Source organism: Phoca vitulina, unplaced genomic scaffold (genome assembly GCF_004348235.1).
Source record: "Phoca vitulina isolate PV1807 unplaced genomic scaffold, GSC_HSeal_1.0 scaffold67, whole genome shotgun sequence".
NCBI classification, from domain to species: domain Eukaryota; kingdom Metazoa; phylum Chordata; class Mammalia; order Carnivora; family Phocidae; genus Phoca; species Phoca vitulina.
The window spans coordinates 3,088,914-3,108,874 of NW_022589770.1; the positions used below are offsets into that span (position 1 = coordinate 3,088,914).

Below are 19,961 nucleotides of genomic sequence, written 5' to 3' on the forward strand. Positions count from 1 at the left end.
GAGCATAAAATGGCTCCTGCAGTCTGAAAAAATACACAACCCTCTGAGTACTAACATCATGAGCCCTTTACTTCTTCCGGTTCGGGAAGCAGACAGAGCGTGGACATTGGTACTATGTTATTGTGTGGGGAGGGTCCTGCAGTGGGACTTCTCCCTGGAGGCCATATCTGTGGAGGTCTCACTGTCCTGTGCATCTTACTTCGGAGAAATTGCTAGGTAAGCCCCTGAGATACCCTCAGCTAGGCAGACCCTGCAGGCCACTGGCAAGAGAAGGTGAGTGACATTGCTTGAGCCCCTACAAAGTGTCAGGCAGTGTGCCCAGTGCTCTTCACTGTCTCGTGTTTCAAAGGTATCTTCAGTCTTAGCAGAGTGGACCTGACCTACCACTCCCTAGGGAATTTGGGAGACTTTATCTTAAGCTGCAAAGATGCAGATGGTATCTCCTAATCTACCTCCTGCTCTCATGGAAGGTATCCAGGGAGCCAAAAGTGATAAGGGCAAATGGCCAGATGACCCCAGCAGACAGGGATATGCCTGAAATAGGAGCTCTAGTTGGGGGACAAACAGCCATACTGTATTAGTTTTCCATGATGCATAAGAAAGTTCCACAAACCTAGTAGCTTCAAGCCACACCTTTATTATCTCACAGTTTCTGTAGGTTAGAAGTCCAGGTGCAATGTACTGAGTCCTCTGTTCTTGGTCTCACGGGCTATAGTCAGGGTATCAGCCAGGCCATCTTGGTATCAGGAAGCTTGTGTGGGAAAGAATCTGCTTCCCAGCTCACTCAGGTTGTTGACAAAATCTCAATTCCTTGTGGTGGTATCACCAAAGGCCCTGGCTTCTTACTGGCTCTCAGCTATGGCCACCCTTATATTCCAGAGGCTATCCTCAACTCCTGACACTTGGCCCTCTCCTTAGCAGTCATAACATAATAGTTTGCTTCTTCCAGGCCAGTAGAAGAATCTCTCACTCTGGTCTGCTAAGAAAGATTCATATAAAGTAATGTGATCATGGAGGAACACCCCATCAACTTTGCCATATACTGTAACCTAATCAAGCAACATGAGTGCTGATCCCATTAATTTTGCCATATTCTATTGGTTAGAAGCAAGGCACAGATCCCACCTACACTCAAAAGGAAGGTATTGGGCAAGGGTTTGGGTCATTAGAGGTCAATCTAGAATGTATTCACCACACATCCCAAGACTAAAGGTATCTCCACATTTTGTAGAATATGACAGTGAAAACAAAATGGACTGTGGAGATAGTCATATCTGAACATGAATTCTGGTTCTTTTGTTGTATGACTTTGGAGAAATTACTTAATCTCTGAATGGGAACAATTATCTGTGTTTGTAAATATGTTCTGTCAATAGCTCCAGCCCAATGATCTTAAACATGAGATTAAACACTTCCACACTTTTTCCAAAGCAACTGTGAAATGTATTAATTGTACATGACACCAAGTAGATATTACATAGAGTAACAGCTCTGCAGATCATGATTCTACCTGGGAGGTCAGCTACTCCTAAAATGGAGCTTAAATATGCTTAACATGATTTGATTCATTCATTCAGCAAATTAAACAGCTACTAAGCACCACTGTGCTAGGTACTGGGTATATATAAATGAGCAAAACAAATACAGTCTTGTCTCTGATGAGTTTATGATACAGGGGGAGAGATAAATAGCACTGATTTACTACTGAGGGCACTATTTGTATCTTAGGGATAGTAAACAGGACAGGGTCCCTACCCTGGTGGAGATTACATTCTAAAATGGGAAATGTGGGTGATGAGCAGATGATTTTTAAAAAGAGAAAATGCACAATGATTTCAAATGGTGACCAGAGAATAAGAGGGATATGAGAGGGGTGAGAAGAGGCTACTTGAGGACAGGGTGTCTAAGGAAGGACTGCGTAGGGGAGGTGGGGTAAAGAGAAGGTGCAGCCACACAGGAGCCGGGGTAAGAGTCTCAGGCAGAGAAACTTCATGTGCAAAGAGCCAAGGCAAGAACATGCTGAGCACGGCTGAGGATCAGAAGTCAGTGAGAGTGGACGGAGATCAGCAGAAGCTCCGGCATAGGGCAAGAGCCAAATCACAGAGGGCCTCACAGCCAGTACATGTGCTCTCAGTTCAGTGGGAAGCCACCGGAGAATAATAAGCAGAGGAATGACGACATACGATTTATGTCTTTAAAGGAATGAGCCAGCTGCTATGTGGAGAATGTAAAGCAGGGGAGTAGCAAGGGGGGAAGGCAGGATACTGAACAAATAAAAACAACATACAAAAGTAAATACCATGAGAAATACAAGAAAAGATAAGAACAGGGCTCTTTGACTGCAGTGTATGAACACCAATCCTGCACTCGGGCTACCTGAATTATGGTGGCAGAGACAAGACATACCTTAACCAGTAAACATGCAATAAAAGTTAAAGCAGTGATAAGTGCCATGGAGAAAAATAGTAAGAAAGGTCTTAAGTAGTGAGGAGGAGTGGCGTTTTAAACAAGATGGTCAGGGAAGCCACACAAATAAGATGACACTGACGCAGAGACCTGAGTGAGGATGTTGAGAAGATGTGGAAGCAGGTGATGCCGGCAGGGTAGGCACCGTCCGGATGAGTGGGAGTGCTGTGTGTCTGAGGAATGCCGCGGAGGCTGGAGACGCTGGTGCCCAGCGAGCCAATGGAGATGGGCAGGCACGTAGGAAATGAAGTCAGATCGTCGATCCTGTAACCCACAATAATGGCTTTCAATACTATTCTAAATGGGAACCACCGGAGAGATTTGTAGAGAGGACTCACATGCAGGCCTCACGAGAATGCAACAGTGGAGTGGAGCTGATTCAGAGGAGGCTCAGGGAATGGTTCTCGGGGGAGGTGATATTTAAGACAAAGTAGGAAGGATGAGTAACAGGACAGATGTCAGGTAAGGGGCAGGTGGGCATTCCAGGAAGTGGGAACAGTCAAGTGCCAAGTCCTGCTGCAGGAAAGAGCGTGAAGCCCCAGAGAGACTGCAAGGCCAGGAAGCCTGCAGGAGGGTGCACGAGAGCGAGAAGGGATGTGGAGAGACAGACATAGAGCAGGGACCACCACACGCAAGTAGGGGATCACGGACTCAAGGCTATTAGAGTGAGACTCCATTAGCTTAATATTCTCTATGTATGCATATTTTAAATGTCTAATATCTGTTATGATTAAGTATATATATTTTTTTAAAGATTTTATTTATTTATTTGAGAGAGAGAGAGCACATGAGAGGGGGGAGGGTCAGAGGGAGAGGCAGACCCCCCGCTGAGCAGGGAGCCTGATGCGGGACTCGATCCCGAGACTCCAGGATCATGACCTGAGCCAAAGGCAGTCGCTTAACCAACTGAGCCACCCAGGCGCCCCTAAGTATATTTTAAATAAGGTCTGGCTTTAGCAGTCCTTAGAGACACAGAAATGAGTATCAGTAACCTACCAGTGCCAGCTGACTTAAAACCGGATCATTTAAGGTGCTTCAAATATATTAGGAACCTATTCATTTTCACTGTTTTTCCCAAAGATGCAGTGAAAATAGGAAAACCCTCCAGCCTGTGCAGTACATATAGCATATGAATGACACCACATACCACCCACCTTATTTTCCTCTTTGATATGTTCATCCCTGAAAGACCCTATTCCTTTCAAGTGTAGCAACATTTTCCTCACAATTACTTTTGTCATCTGTCCTTCATGCATTTTCCTTACTTTTCAGTGTCAGGATTTAGAAAAGTAAAAGCTCTGGCTACCAGCCTCCATATATATCCCCTATTCTTTAAGAGAAAAATAGATACATTCATTTGTGCATCTAATCAGAAGACATACTGAGGGCCAACAATGAACCAGGCACAATGCTAAGAGCCCTGAAAAACAAGATGAATACAACTGAGGACCTGCCCTCCAGGAAACATAGCAATTTCAGGATGTGTGGAGCCAAGGATTTGAATACATGAATGCCAAATAATACATGTATTGATTTCAAGTCCCACTGTCACCAAATATCTTATAATCAGTGCATTTTCATCTCTGGAAGGAGCCTGTGGGAAAGAAGTATAACAGTTTTGATGTAATATCTTTCCAGGGACTAATGAGAGATTTCAAAATCAATACAGCTAACTTTTACTTCCACAGGCAACAATCCACAAATGAGATTTAAAATTATTACTAAAAAATTATGAATAGACACAAAATGACCCTGATTTAATACCACAATCTGAGGCATGCTGGAGAAAGCTAAATCATGCAGGCATTCAAGGAAAGAGCATTTCTGTAGAGAATCAAACCTTGACTGTGCACAGTGTTTTTCATGTCCAAACTGCTTTTTATCTATGCATCTTGGAAATTTGCATAGGATTATATAACTTCTCAGGGTCAGAACAACTTTTCAGTGCAAACTGAAAAAGCCTCTGTCACAATCACTAAGCTAAGGCTGGGAAGGAAACGCAGCCCAATTTGGCCATGTCCATCATTCTATTTCAGGGGAAGATCTCTGATGTACAATGTAATAGATTTGCAAAAGGTTAAAAAAAATTAAAGATATCCTAGTCTAGAATCAAGGATTCATTTCTCTACTGAAAAAAACCACCACCAATATACATAAGCCAAGGAGCTAAACAACAAACATATATCAAAATATAATAAATAGCTTTAATGGCAAATTATCTAGAGCTGTCCATTATGGGAACCACTGGCCACATGAGGCTATTGATCATTTGAAATGTGGCTAGTCCAAACTGAGTTGTGCTGTAAGTATGAAATACACACTGAATTTCAAAACTTAGCACAAGAATAAAAAAGAATGTAAAATTTCTGAATATTTTAATATTGGTTAAATTTTGGATATATTGGGTTAAAAGCATATTATTTAAAATCAATTTTCCCTTTCTTTTTACTCTTTAATGATGGCTTGCATCTTATTTCTATTCGACATTAGATTAGAAATTTCAGAATTACACATGTGACTTGCATCTATTTCTATTCGACAATGCTGATTTAGTACTTTTTTCTCCATAAGGCATCAGACTACTCATATAAGAAAACTGACTTATATCTTCTTGAATGATCTTTGTTCTTAGATGCCATAAGAATGTAAGAGCTCATGATCAGTACAGTACTTTTCATATTTGAATTATTTCTCAGTAGGTTGCAAATTTGTACTGGTTTATGCTGTTCCATTCAGAATATTTCACAATCTGTGGTAGAAGACTTTACAGCTCTCTGGTCTATGTTCTTGGAAGCCCTGGTTCACAGGGCATACCTGTAAACCTGTGACCCCATTCACCCTTGTTCACTTCATTAGTGGAATTCCCAGAAGGAATTAGCTTTGAAGCCCTCCAGGCTGGTCTCCTCAGCGTGTATGTATCTTATGCTATTAGGCTGTGAAGTACCAGAGGTCAGGGGCCCAATCTTCGTCCTGTTTCTACTGCTAATACATCTAAAGTTGGTCTTTGCATAAAAATAAATGCACTTGATAAATGTTAGTTATATGGGTAGAGCTGATGGTTTAGGGACAAACAAGAGTTTTTCCTTCTCCTCTTTATATTACAGCAGTTTTATCACTTTAGCCAATGACTGTCTACAGTGTTTTATAATCCATTTCTTCAAATACCCAAGTGCCACTGGTTGTCTCGAATTGAGCTAGGGACTGGGGACATGGGAATAAGACAGGCACAGTCCTGTCCTTACAGGGGAAGACAAACAAAAGCACACACATCACAGACATTTACAGCAAGTGTGGCATGTGCCACCAGGGAAAAAGCCGGAATCATGACAGGTAAGTTGACAGGGGAACCTAACTAGTCAGGGGTCAAGGAAGGCTTTTAAATGACCTTATGCTGCACCCAAGGATACTATTTGCCTGGCAAGGTGGAGGGGAGATGGCAAACTAACCATGCAAGAAGGGCCCTTTAAGCCATGTCAAAAATTTAAAACTTAATCCTAAAAGCAATGAAAAGCCATTGAAAGGCTTTATGCAAGATAATGATATGATCAGATTTGCCTTTCAAAAAACCTCACTCTGGAAGTGGGCAAGAGTGGATAAGGGGTCCACACAGTGTATAGCATATCTATAGATTCATGAAAATTAAAACTCTCTTCAGTCATCATTTCAATAGGAACTGGGTTTTAAGAATATAAAAGATGGATATGCTCCACAAGATCTGAAAGCCAGAACACATCCTAGAATACTAATCTAATCCAACATATTCTCAAAGTACCTTCAAAGCATGAATTTCCACTGACCCTACCAGCCTGTCCATGCAAATCTGTTGGTCGGCATCAGTCTCTGTCCTGACCCAAGCTAGACCTCGCTTATTCAGGACCAGCATCTGGTGATACATACTGGTTGACCCAGTTCCTGGGGTCACTGAGAGGCTGAGTGGTCAAAGTATTTACCAAGTATGAGTTTGAGAATATTCTTTTTCTGCTCTTCTGTACCCAAAGACTGGGTGCCTCTGAGTGTTTGCTAGACTCCTACATACACTTGTCAAGGACACTTGGGATAGTGAACAAGTATACTTGACCAGCCACTTTCAAAAGTGCTATAGCCAGGAGTCTTCTCTCAGGGTGAGAAAATGATGGAGGAACTAAATCACATATATCATAAACCAATTAAATACAGATTGTCTAAATTCTATAGAATAAGTATATGAAATTTTGTTTGGTTCTGGACTCTTCTGGGTGACTCTTTACTTGTACATATATATGGCCTGCCCATATATAACTGTTTTTCTGAAACCAAACTGGGATTGCCTGGGGATGGCCTTAATTGTTCTTCTTGGTGGTGGATGTCCATTCAATTTTCAAATAGCCATAAAACATGTTGGCAGCTAATAAGCATATTCAGCATTTTATTAAAAATATCATTTCTAAAAATTCTTATCTCCCCCATTACCGCCTCCTGTAATCCTTTTTATTACAATAAAAATAAGTCTCAATCCCACAATCTGTTTCCTTTCTGAATTTCTGTTGTACCCCCTCTGACTTGGGTTCCAATTCTGACTTCATCCCCTCCTAGGCGTGTGACTTTGGGAATGTTTCTTAAATTCTCCGTCCCTTGTTTCTTCCTGCAGAAAATAAGGCTAGCCCACTGTATTAGTTTTCTAGGGCTACCATAACAAAATGCCACAAACTGTGTGAGTTAACGTAACAGAAATTTACTCTTTCACAGTTCAAGAAGCCAGAAGCCTGAAATCAAGGTGTCTGCAGGGCTGGTTCTTTCCGGAGGCTGCCTGGGAGAATCCTTTCCTTGCCTCTCCCACTTTCTGGTGGCTCTTGGAATTCCTTGGTTTGTGGCCACATCACTCCAATCTCGGCCTCCACTTCACATGGCTTTCTTCCCCGTATCTCTGTGTTTTCGCTTCTTACAAAGATACCAGTCATTGCTTTAGGGTTCACTCTAACTCCAGAATGATTTTATCTCAAGATCACTAACTAATTACATCTGTAAAGACTCTATTCCCAAATAGGGTCATATTCTGAGATTCTGGGTGGCCTGAATTTTGAGGGGGCATACCATTCCACACACTACAGCTACCTACAACAGAGTTCCATTATACTCAAGAACACTGATGGTTTCCACTAAGGATTTGTGGTTACGGTGGATTTTTAGTCCCTTTTCCATAATTATGAATTGTTCAACTGTGTGTTATTTTTCCAATCAGAAAAAAATGGTTACTTTTAGAGTTGAGACAGTGTATATAATTAGCACTACCCTAAAAATGCATTAGTGTTCAATAAATAGTCTATTTTCCCTCCCTTACCCTATAATTATCTTAGCCCTACAACAATGAGTTACCAGCACAATTCATGTGCAAATCCCAGGAGATCAGAGAGCACTTCAAAGTTCTATGCAAAGATGAAAACACAAATTTCCTGCCCTTATTCAATGATTTCTTTTGGTGAGGCAGGTTGAGCAGCTCTCCTCAGAACCTGACCTATCACGGTTGTGATAGGAATACTAGGGAATAAACGACCATCGACGAGATCCTTGCATCTCTGTGGAATGAATATAAAGGTCACAGAGAAGGCTCTGGTAAAAATTAGGAACTTCCTTTTTGCTCTTCTTTGCCTAATTTGCTAATCATCTGGTTCACAATCAGTTACATTCCTAGTTCCTATAGCTTACTATTCTTACTTCTGTATTTTCCTCCCTATATGTATATAAGGAAGGAAAATACAGAATAATCCCATCTCTGATGTATTTTAAAAAGAAAAAAAAAATCAAGAATGTTATTCCTGCCCAGTTTGTTCATGTCTGAGACAGCAGCTGTGCTTCCCCAGGTAAATAAAGGTTGGACGAGAGCTCCACCAGCAGCAGGAGGCAGTAGAGAGCTAGGCAGACTTCCTGTGGCACTCACTCACCTTCTACCCCACACCTTCTCCTTTTCTCATCTCTTGCCCACTAGTGCTCTGGGGCTGACACAGTGTCTAGACCACCCTCCCCAGGACCACCAAAGACACTGGACTCCCAACCTGAAACTCCCAAAGGAAACTAGTCCCAAAAGTGAGCAGTTTTCTAAATATTCATACTTCTCACGTAAATACACTCAGCCGTGCTTCAAGGCTTTCCTCCAGCCTTCCTATGCTCTGTGTTAGGGACTGATATCAGGAAGAGGAGTGAGGAGGTCGAGGACATAGGCCGTTCTGCTTTGTCATACCTTGTGCCTACAGACACTGCCCAGTTCCGCCTGGTTCTCCTTTCAAGGGCAAGATCCATGATCTCTATTACAACTTCCTTCTCTCAAAACGTCACAAGCTAGTGGGAACAAATGCTAACCAGCCACGTACTCAGAGAAGAATCGGAATTAAGAACAACCCTCCAAAAACTTTAGTGATGCTGTATGAACAGAAACCCTCCATATTTCACAAAAACTTCCTACTTTTTCACACCTTCTGGGAATTACTATATCTTATCTTAAAATTATCCCAATTCTTTCTTACCATCCCTTGAGAATTAAAGTTTGATTGCTTGCAGCTTGCAGCTACCCTGACATGATGTGCCACCCAAGCTGTCCATGCTATGCTGTTTGTTAAATACACTAGAATCAGCCAAAATATCACAGAATCCTCCAGTACTTCGATGTGAGCCTTAAAAAGTCCTCCCTCCTCAGTTAAGGTGCTCTACAGGAAGTCACTGAAGCTCCAGAAAGATGGGCTGAGGAAGGAGAAGCACACCAAACCTAAATGTTGATCAAAGAGAAACTACACATTACGTGGAGGGACACCCTGAAGGTATAAAGCAATCCCTTACCTGGATTGGGTTGAAGGTATTCAATTGTTTTGGTCATTATTTCCATCACAGCCCTGCTGGTGACATCCACTTTCTGGAATGAGAAAAGAGATGTTCTAACTGACAAGAATTATCAGCTTCAGTTCCCAAGTTGTGTTTGAGTAGATAGAACCACGGGTGCTACAACAGAGAACCAAGCCCTGCAGTGGACAGTGAGGGGCTGGAGATGCTCCCGAAGGAAGAACCGCTTCACCTTCTGCTAGGCTCCATCAAGATGTGGAAACCCTATTCACTGAACGAGGAACCTGGAATTTCCTAAAATGTTTCAAAACATACTTCACTGTCTTCTGGCAAATAAGGTGGAGATAGCTTCCTCTTCCCCTAAGTGGCCTGAGGTGGTCTCTGAAAATGGTTCCCTATTAACTTCACCCAGAAACCCCCACACAATCATGCAAATCAAGAGGTTCAAATCTCTGTGTTCACTTTAAGAATACCCTTGAAACTGCCCAAGCCATAGAGAGTATGCATATCCAAAATGCCAACAAAATTATGTCACTTTATAGAATATGTGCCATCCCATTGCTACAATGCTGGAGATGGTAAGTGTGCCCAGGCCAAACAGTGGGGCTGGACATAGGTCCCATGCCCAATAAGATACTGAATTTTTACTGTACATGCTTAAAATGCAGGGAATAATGCTGAACTTAAGGTTCTTCATGTGGATTCTCTGGTCACTGAGCATGTCTAGATGAGTAAAACCCCCAAGGTGAACCCCAGGTTTACAGAGCTCATAGATTAACCCCTACATGAACTCACTCGGGTGCACTGAGCTGATTTTTACTGAAAAGAATGAACTTTTCCCAAACCAGAAGAGGAGGCTGCATGCACACATGCATGCATACACATGCACCTAAGGAAAAAAACACCCAAAGGAATAAAAACATATAGCCCATGAATACGTTTAGCATAAAATAAACATAAATAAAAGTTTAAAAAGAAAAGAAAAAGAAAAAAAACGTGGAGATCATGAATCATATTTTGCCCCAGAGGCATTTATGGGATGTCTACAGTGGGCCAGGCATGGTGGCAGGTTTCGGGGACAGAAAGAAAGAAAAATGCAACATCAACTCTGTTTATTCAAGTTAAGAGATGGAAAGTTTTTATTTAACTTCTCAGAACATCCTAAATATATAAAACTCTTGAGCAAACACTTCTAATCAATCCTTAAACTTTTGGCTAATTTCAAATCAAAATCTCAATCTTAGAGTCTATCTCTGCAAAATTTTGAATGGTCAGCATTTGCGTTCAGCAGGTCAGCATGCCCTCTCTCTGTTGGGCCCTCCTCCTTACATGGAGAGTCTGTAATAGTCCACTCTGCATTCCCCGATAAAACCCTTTCCTTATCCACATGTGTGGTCTACTCACTCACTCCACTCCACAGGGTACCTAACTAATAAAAACAAATGCATCCTCCTATCCAAGGTATGTGCATGGGCTATATGATATACATAGGAGTGAAAGAAATTGTTGATGGTAGAATTTCAGATACCAATTAAGTCCATGGGGACTTTATTGTTTTGTTTTAACTGGAGTTCAAGTGCCCCTCCCTCAATTACAAGAAATTTTTCAGTAAGATACTGTACCTACATATAAAATCAGCCTTTTATGGATGGGCTAAGTGTCTTTCATAATCAGAAACCAAACCAAAATCCATCAGCATATTTTATCATTCAGTTTGGTTTTTCAATACTTCATAATTTCCTATTCCATGGCAGTCATATTTTTGTGTAAGGAGTTTCTTATTACTGTGATTAACAGAGGAAACCACTTTTTCTTGTGTGGTCATCATGGTATAAAATTACCTTATGAAGCACTCCTATTCAAGAGGTGCAGGACTACACAGGAACCCTGTACCATGTCCTTTTGGTTGACCTGAGTTTGTAGGATGCTTTAGATTTGAGTATGTACCAAGTCATGTTTAGTACAGAAGTGAACAGGGGTTCCCTGGAGTTGTGCAGTACAGGACTTGTGTGGCCATAGTGGAGGTACTGGCAGGGTTAGAAGAATACCAACCACGTACTATGCACTCATGGAATTCATGGAAGTGAATGAAAGGTTGTGTGCACAACAAACATGCCGAAAGTCCAGGTTACATGCATGACATGTAACAGGAGGGAGGAAGGGAGGGAAACATAGATCTCCTAAAGACTGTATGATAGGGATGAAGGAATTGGATGTCAAATGTGTATCCAAGGGTCCTGTGTGGCTATGATGAGAAGAAACAATTCCAAAGTTCAAGGTTTCTAAGAGAGTGAGCCAGAGAAGGAACTGAATTGTCCACTGACCATTTGATATTCTGAGGTCATCTGCTACTAGGCTACTAACCAATTTCTAACTTTCTCCTATCCCTGCCCTCAATAATAATTATGCCCATCACCGTCATAAAGTGTTTTCTGTTTGTCAAAAATCATTCTAAGGGCTTTAAATACCTTAACTCATTTAATCCTCAGAAACCCGTGAAATAGATAAAGAGAGGTTAAGAAACTCGCCTGATTATGGCTCCAGAGTCTGTGTTCTTAACTATTACCCTATGACTTCTTGAAAGCATAAGTTCCTCATAGACAGGCAACAAAGTCACCTCCCAAATGAAGAGAGAGCCCAAGTTAGAGCTGCAAAGCTCTTTGTGACATCTCCCAGATGGGGCTGGGGATCTGGCAGTGGCCGACAACACCAGACCAGGGGGAAAACATGTGCCATCCCATCTTCTGGGTATTTTTTTTTTTTTTAAAGTCCTCAAAATCTGTGGAACAGCTTATTAGCAAATTCATTCACAGGCATCTTGCTCTTGATTTTACCGTGACAGGTATCACTTGATAGACTTAAACATAACAGAGACCAGTGGAACATCTAATCCAAAGCCTTAATGTTTTGAATGTGCAAGTTCAAACCTAGAGAAGGGAAATGAACTGTCTGGGGTCACACATCCACTATGGCTGTGAGGGGAAGAAAAGTAGTTCTAGGGTCGGGGGTCAGAGGTTTTCTGAGAAGGACCACTGGACGAACTAAACAGTCCAATGGCCATCTGCAGGTAGGAGACTGACCAGGTTCTAACTTCTCTGTCCTTGGTAATAAAGTCTGGGAGTCTTTTTGCTAAGCTATACTGTGTCAGTCATGGAGGACCATTACCTTGTGAGAACCCTGAGTGTGCCTTATTAGGTACTTGCTAGGAAGCTCTTTATATACTTAAACTGGCCATGTCCAAGAGCACATATTCTCTTATTAATAGGCCTGATATAATTAATACGAACTAAGATTTCCACTTAAATAATTTATCCTAACTTGCAAGAGTTCATTCCCATTTGAGAACAACAGTTTAGCTCTGAACTTATAACATACAGTTCATGATTTCCTCAACGCCCAAATTTTCCCACTACTTGAAAATAAATTTTGATGCATCCTAAATTACAACTCCTGTTGCTGGGAGCTGCTGAGACTCCATTTCTTTAACTCACCTTGTCTGAAGAGGGGTAGGGAGCCACCAGCAAAGGCTGTTTAGAGGTGAAACTGTAAATATGTATAAAAATAGGTATGTTTTCAGGACATAAAAATTCAATGTAAGTTTTTTTTCTGAAGGTAAAAGCATAGGCATATATCCTTCTGGTCTTTTTTCTTCCAATTTTCTCAATACCAGAATTTTAGCAACTGTCATACTTTAGAGTCAGGATGTTCTTCCTCCACTCTCCAGTCCTGTGATTTACAACTGTGAGTAGGGAGAAAAATAGCTCTCTTAACCCGCTCTACTCTTTATCGGGCAAAAGCAAGAATTGGCAAACTGTGGCCACTGGGCCAAATCTGGGCCACTAGCTGTTTTTATATTTTTAAATAGTTGGAAAAATTCAAAATAAGACTCCTATTTCATTGCACATAATAATTACATGAGATTCAAATTTCAGTGTCTTCTGACTGGAACACGGCAATGCTCTTTCCTTTCAGGCATCATCAATAGTTGCTGTTGCTCTTCAGCAGAAGTGAGAAGTTACAACAGAGGCCACAGAGGCTCTCTGACCTACAAAGCCTAGTATGCTTACAGAAAGAGTCTGCCATTCCCTTGCTAAGGTTCTAATTTTACCGTGTGCCACACTGAACCTGTGGATGCTGATCATTTCACCAGCTGCCTCAGCCTCTAGAGACAAGACACAAGAGAACCCAAAGGCACTGGATTGACTGGAACGGGGTTATCATTCTGAGGCATCTGAATATGACCTTTTCCACTAGCGAAAAAGTAGTCACTGCATCCTGAACCTAGGTGACAACACACATGAACTACACAGCATTCTTTGTGGGGCACCAAAAGGATTAAAGATCCGACCCTATACCATCAGATACTGCATCATCCCAAATGCTGTCACAGGGATACAGTAGCAGAGTTTAAGAAAAAATAGGTATCTTAAAATGGAGGACAGTTTTTGGGTCTGATGATCAATAATAAATAGATGAATTAAGCATCCACTTGGACATGGGGTAACTCACAGTGGTTACACAAAAAGAAATGTTAATGTGCCATATGAAACACTAAAATCTTTTCAAATTCTTCATTTTTCCATCACTGAAGTTAAGAAAACGAACCTATTAAAAATGTACACACACCCACTTAAAGTAATGAGAACCCTGAATGAGACACCTAATTTAATAAGTCACAGAGACATAATGAAAACAGCTCCCTGGGAAAGTTTGTGTGGCAGTGAGATATAGGCTGGCCCAATAAGGATGTTTTAATAGTTCCCTACTGACTTGGAGGAATTAAAGTACCTGTTCCTAAACTGCTCTGTGTATAGCAGTTATCTGGTATTCAGAAAGCTTAATTAATAGTGTGTTGAAAAATAAAAATAAACAAGGCATTAAACTGAAATTTCCCCAGTGTATTTTTTTTTTTTTTTTTTTTTGCTAATCTTCTTAGGCATTACCTTTAATGAATATTAGCATGGAAGTGTATTGTAAACACATCACTGAGAAGAAACATGACTTCCCTGAATTTCGGGATCAGCAGAAAGGTGTCTTTAAAGCTCATCTTGTCTGGGGCTCTCACCCATCTTACAAGTCTATGCCAGTGAGTGAGGGTCTTAGTACAGTCATCTCCACCTTCTGTTTTATCACCACATCCATGAAGATACTCATGGGGCATGACAGCCACCCACAGGTGCACTCAGGGACAGGTGTTACTCTGAGCCTGCTGGCTGGGACTTTATACCTTTCTCCTTCATTTGAGATAAAACCACCAGAATTCAATGAAGTGGTATTATTAAAATGTGACATTATTAGTAACAAATTACTTGCCACAAAACTCCAAAAAGATGATGACCAGTGTGCCTCACACCACTGTCACACTGTGATTTTAGCTACTGTTTAAACATGGGCAGTGATGGGGAATTCAGTTATAGCCATGGCTTTTTTTTTAAGCAGCTCTGACAGTCAAAAGTTCTTTCTTACACTGAGCCTGACTCTCTCTCTCTAGAGTTTCTACTCATTAATTCTATTTTTACCACTTGGAGTTGGCCAGAAAGATGTAACCCCTTTCCACCCAATGACTAATTAAATATATGAAGATAATGACCATGGACATTCTCCTATCAGCCTTTTCCCCATACCCCACTCTGCAAATAACCCACTCTTTCTCATTCTCATATGGAATGGCATTCTTCCCATTCTTTTCCAGCATCCTGCATGTCTTAAAACTTGAGGCTACCCTTCAGAATTCCATTCTCACTGAAGTGGTACATAGCCACATTTCCAACCCTATGACCTCTTCTGGTTTCAACAGAAGGCACTTCCCAGGACACTTTTCAGGCTGCAAAAAGAGGTCTATACCCCTTGGTTTGGACTTCTATATTACCGTTATATGCAGAGGGAAGAGAAAACTGCAGGATTTAGCTCAGGTACCCTCTTTCTCTAGAAAGCTTCCACCAGTCTTTCTTCCATGAAACCAACCTGTCTTTCATGGACATCCTCTACAGGGCACCAAGCACCATGTCCTGTAAGCCACATGATTTATGTGCCCATTTATTCCATCAAAACTGGAAGCCCTCTGAAGGCAGGAACTGTAACTTAATCATCTTTGTATTCCTGATGCCCAGCACAACACTTTGCACATGGAGGACATATTTACAGATACTCCACATGAATTAATTAATATAACCACACACATGCACATAGGCACACACACATACAAAACTGTAGCAACAGACGGAAATTTGAGAAGGAATTAGAGATCTCTCAAATTCTAGAACTTCCTCTTGACAAAAAATCTGTAGTTTCTCAATAAACAAATCTTACACAATGTCTACACCACAATAAGAAATTTAGTCTGTACCTAACAAATCTTGTAAGCAACAGATACCACTTAAAACTAACACATAAACAAGCAAGGCACTTAAGAGGAAGAAGGAAATGGCTATGGGCAGGGCTCCCGCAGAGACAACAGAGCTGCAGGATTCCACCAATCAGCTCTGGGAGCTGTGAGGGCTAAGAGACACATGTGTAATTTTACTGCATCTCAGCAGGAGAGGGGCTGGGGTAGCTGATTAGAGAAACAACCTCTAGGAATACCCAATTCTCTCTCCTAGTAGTGCTGCTTGATGCAAACCTCCAATTTATTTCATTTTGTTGTCTAATTGCACCTCTAAGAACACAGCTGAACAAAAAGGTCTCTCTACCCCAAATCCTTGATCAGAAAACCGACTGTGGACAGGTGATTCTTTTGTAGGCTTGGGAACACTGAGCTAAAATGTTTTTGTGAGTAATCAACAAATTAACAGGACAGAAAAGATTTTAGATTCCAAATCCAAGACACATGCTTTCCAATTACCACAAAAATCTTTACCTTTAATGCAAATTTTGCATGGGTAGAGAGTGTAAAATTTGCCCAGAACCACAGATAAGACTAAAAAAAATGTGCATAGTAAAATGCAATAAAACAATCTGAAATGTAAATCTCTCAATTTACTAGGTATAAACCCAAATACAAAACCATAGGTATGTTCCTTAAACAATCAGCAGCAGTTGTTTTTTTGTTTTCTTAATTCCAGGAATATATTTTTTTGAAACAAAAGCTTCAGAAGCTAATTATTTCCTAGGAAGTAGGAGAAATAAACTTTACTCTCAGAGACAGAAGAATATCTTTGGGTCTTTACCTGAACTAAAACACAAGATCCTCTTTCATTTCAATTAGTTTGCAAGATTGTGGTGGATTCAAAGGTTTAATGAGTTGCTCAGTGATAAATTCTACTCTATTCTCTCAATTTCCTATTCTTTCTAGTTTCACTTAAGAAATAGAAAGTTTGCCTTACCTTAGTCAGTGAGCTACCTACCTTATTATCTTTAGTCCCGGCAGATGCTGAAAGCTGAACTCAAATTCTGACTCCTTAGGTCTAAATTCCTCAATACCTGACTAATCTGTCATTAACAACATGGCACTGGGGAGGCATGCTATAAATTCCCACCTGAGAGGAGAAGGAGGATTCAAAGGATAAGGGGATCAAGAAATAATGGGTGGAAACAGAGGCTGGTGCAAATTAACAGACCCACAAGCTGCTTCTTATGAGGCGTGAGGAACTCTAATATTATAGGGAGTGAAGAAGTCAAGTCATTCTAGGCAAGTGAGTCAGTGTCTGGTCTCAGATGCTGCAGAAGATGGCTGGGTAAAATACCATTTCCAGAACCATAAACAGCAGTGGCTACTAGCTTTAGTTAAAGATCACGTGGTACTTAGAACTGTCCAGATTTGAGAAATAAGGACCAATGCAGACTTCATTTGCCCCACTGGGGGCAAATAGCTGTCAGGCATTAGGTGTAAGAGGCTGGCCTCCCAGACTTCTGGTTGGGACTCAGGACTCTTTTAAATCTCTCTCATGGGGACCTGTGCTATCATGACGTCCACCTCAAGAACTTAGCCCGGATGACCAGTTAGGTAAACACTACACAGCCTCATTTCACAAGACCCCTGTCCCTTGGCGACTCATTTTTTTTTTCAGGAACTCAAATGTGTCCTGTTCTCTTACTTGCTGTTTCTTCTACCAGAGGCATATGAGTCTCTAATAACTCTTACTCATCCGCCACATCATCACTGGAATATCAGGAAGGCTTTCTGTAATCACCCTGTGTGAGTGTTTCCTCTGTTTCAAGCTTCTCCGGCACCATGTTTTGTTATACTAGCCACACTGGTCAGTATTTGCCCAAAGTTGGCCTTCCCCTCTAGACTATGATCTTGAGGCATCAGGAACCTTGTTTATCAGTTCACTGCTGTATCTTACATGCTTGGCTTACAGGAAGCACAAAACAAGAATTTGCTGACATCATCAATGAACTCAAAAGAAAAAACACCGAAAAAGACAAGGCACAAAGTACCTAGGAATTTTCTTTGTTTGGGTCTTCACACAAACAGCACAAACAGCAAAACTGAGGCAGCCTGCCGGAACTGATGGGAACTAAGTAAAAATGCGGTTTTCTAGGTACTGTAGGCTTTCGACATCCTCTCTGTTCAAGTACAGGGTTTGTATTCCCAGATCCTTCACCCATCAGCAATTGAACATCTGAAACAATTCTTGGCACAACGCAACACACACTCTTCACTGTAAGCCTAACTATCACTTGCTATGAATGGTCTCAAAGAGGAAATATGGCAGATGTCACAAGAAAAATGAAATGGGCTATTTTGTTTGCCACCTCCATCCTCACCTGCCGAGAACCTGCTATCTTTTAGGCAGAACGCTAAATGACTTACATTGTTTTTAATCCTTAATAAAAATCCTCCAAGTAGGGATTAGTATTCTCACTTGACATTTACACAAAAATAAGAGACTCAGAGCAATAACCTGACTTGAGGGACAAGCAGTGCAAGTGCAGCCGGGGCCAAGGCTGGCAGGTCCCTCGGGCCTCCTGCCCACCACACCTCTGCCTCTGCTGGCATGACCCCACCAGGCAGTCCACCCCAGCCAGGCAATGACTCAGACTCTCCCCACACACTTGGGACACCATCCCCTGCCTTCCCCGACTTCCTTCCCACCTCACCGCTGATTCAAATGCAACTTCATGTTGTCCCTGTTTGGAAAAGCAATGATAAAATCCACCAGGAAAGTATGTTATGACATTTCACCTTTGTGGAGGCTTTGTTCTCAGGGCAGTACAAAGGGAAGACTGGATACTTGGCATCTTCTGTTTTAAAACAGACACCAAAAGGAGAGTATCTTTTAAAATAACAAAATGCATTTTCAGGTACCAGAGGAGAGCCGTTTCCCCTCCCCCTCTCAGTATGCTAGACAACTGCATGTCAAAGGGAGCTTTAAGCGGTGAAGACTTACTCGCTCCATCTCTTTGAAGTCATCATCTAGCTTGGTTCCTTCAGCTCCTCCAACCTTCTCACTCACTTTCTAAAGAAAACAAACAAAAAGGAGAATAATAATAAAGTTTCTTTTTTAAAATTTTTGTTAAAAGTTTCAAGCACTTTCAGAAACATCATCTAATATAATCTCACAACCATTCTCTGACATAAGTGGACAGTCCCATTTTCATAGGAGAAAACTGTCGCTCAGAAGGTTTAAACAACCTGCTAAACACCAGGCATGCAGCAGGTATTGAAGCAAGAATTTGAACTTATTTCTTCTGCTTTCAACCCCAGTGTTCTTTATTATATACAACATTATATAACTACCTAATCACTAACATTTTCCTTTTGAAAGTTCTGAGGGACAACAGCATCATACAATTATCATTTCCCTCTGATAATGGGTCTAAAATGCTACCTAGGTAGAAAATTGCTACTTCTTCAACCTGTTTCCCAATGGGCTATTGAACAGATAATCACAAGCATCTATCAAACTGGTAAGAAAAAAAATCAGCCCAGCTGATCTTCAGATAAAAGGATGTGAATAGCAATCTTATAAAGCTGCCTGTAGCTGTCTGTATCCTTATAAACATGAGATAAATCATATGGAAAGAAGTTGAGGGTATTTCTTTGCTACCCAATCAATTCCCATTATGATCCATTTAATATTCATCAATTTACATATGCAAACAATCATTTTCCACATGTAGAATTCATGTTCATTAAAAAGTTAAATGTCCTATTCTATTCTGAAATAAAGATTTAAATTAAATCTAATAAAAATGTATGAAGTAATCACAAGAAAAATACCTTAGTTTCATCAAAGGCAGGAATATTAAATGCTAATGACATGAGACTTTTGTTTCTCTTAAAATACTCTAATTATAAAGGTAGTTAGATGCTTTTCATTAAGATGTCACCGTATTAGATGTTGGTGAGGATGCAGAGAAAGGGGAACCCTCCTACACTGTTGGTGGGAATGCAAGCTGGTGCAGCCACTCTGGAAAACAGTATGGAGGTTCCTCAAAAAGTTGAAATAGAGCTAACCTACGACTGAGCAACTGCACTACTGGGTATTTACCCCAAACATACAAATGTAGTGATCCAAAGGGGCACCTGCACCCCAATGTTTACAGCAGCAATGTCCACAATAGGCAAACTATGGAAAGAGCCAAGAAGTCCATCAACAAATGAATGGATAAAGAAGATGTGGTATGTGTGTATACACATACACACACACACACAATGGAATATTATGCAGCTATCAAAAAAAATCTTGCCATTTGCAACGACGTGGATAGAACTAGAGGGTATTATGCTAAGCGAAATAAGT

At 41.0% G+C, this 19,961-nt stretch overlaps 1 protein-coding gene across 6 annotated transcripts in view; it reads right to left on the bottom strand.

The window, feature by feature from the left end:
- The window catches only part of SH3GL2 (SH3 domain containing GRB2 like 2, endophilin A1), a 227,306-nt gene that overhangs the window by 26,582 nt on the left and 180,763 nt on the right, over positions 1-19,961 (bottom strand). For 3 of the 6 annotated variants that reach the window (XM_032392339.1, XM_032392337.1, XM_032392341.1), the window contains exons 2-3: positions 18,606-18,674; positions 9,274-9,346 (exon numbers count right to left, since the gene is read on the bottom strand). In XM_032392339.1, coding sequence (XP_032248230.1) covers positions 9,274-9,346; positions 18,606-18,674 — 142 coding nt within the window. Of the gene's footprint in view, positions 1-2,556; positions 2,664-9,273; positions 9,347-12,764; positions 12,817-18,400; positions 18,472-18,605; positions 18,675-19,961 lie in introns of those variants that run through there. The other 3 variants (XM_032392338.1, XM_032392340.1, XM_032392342.1) reach the window with 3 other exon arrangements.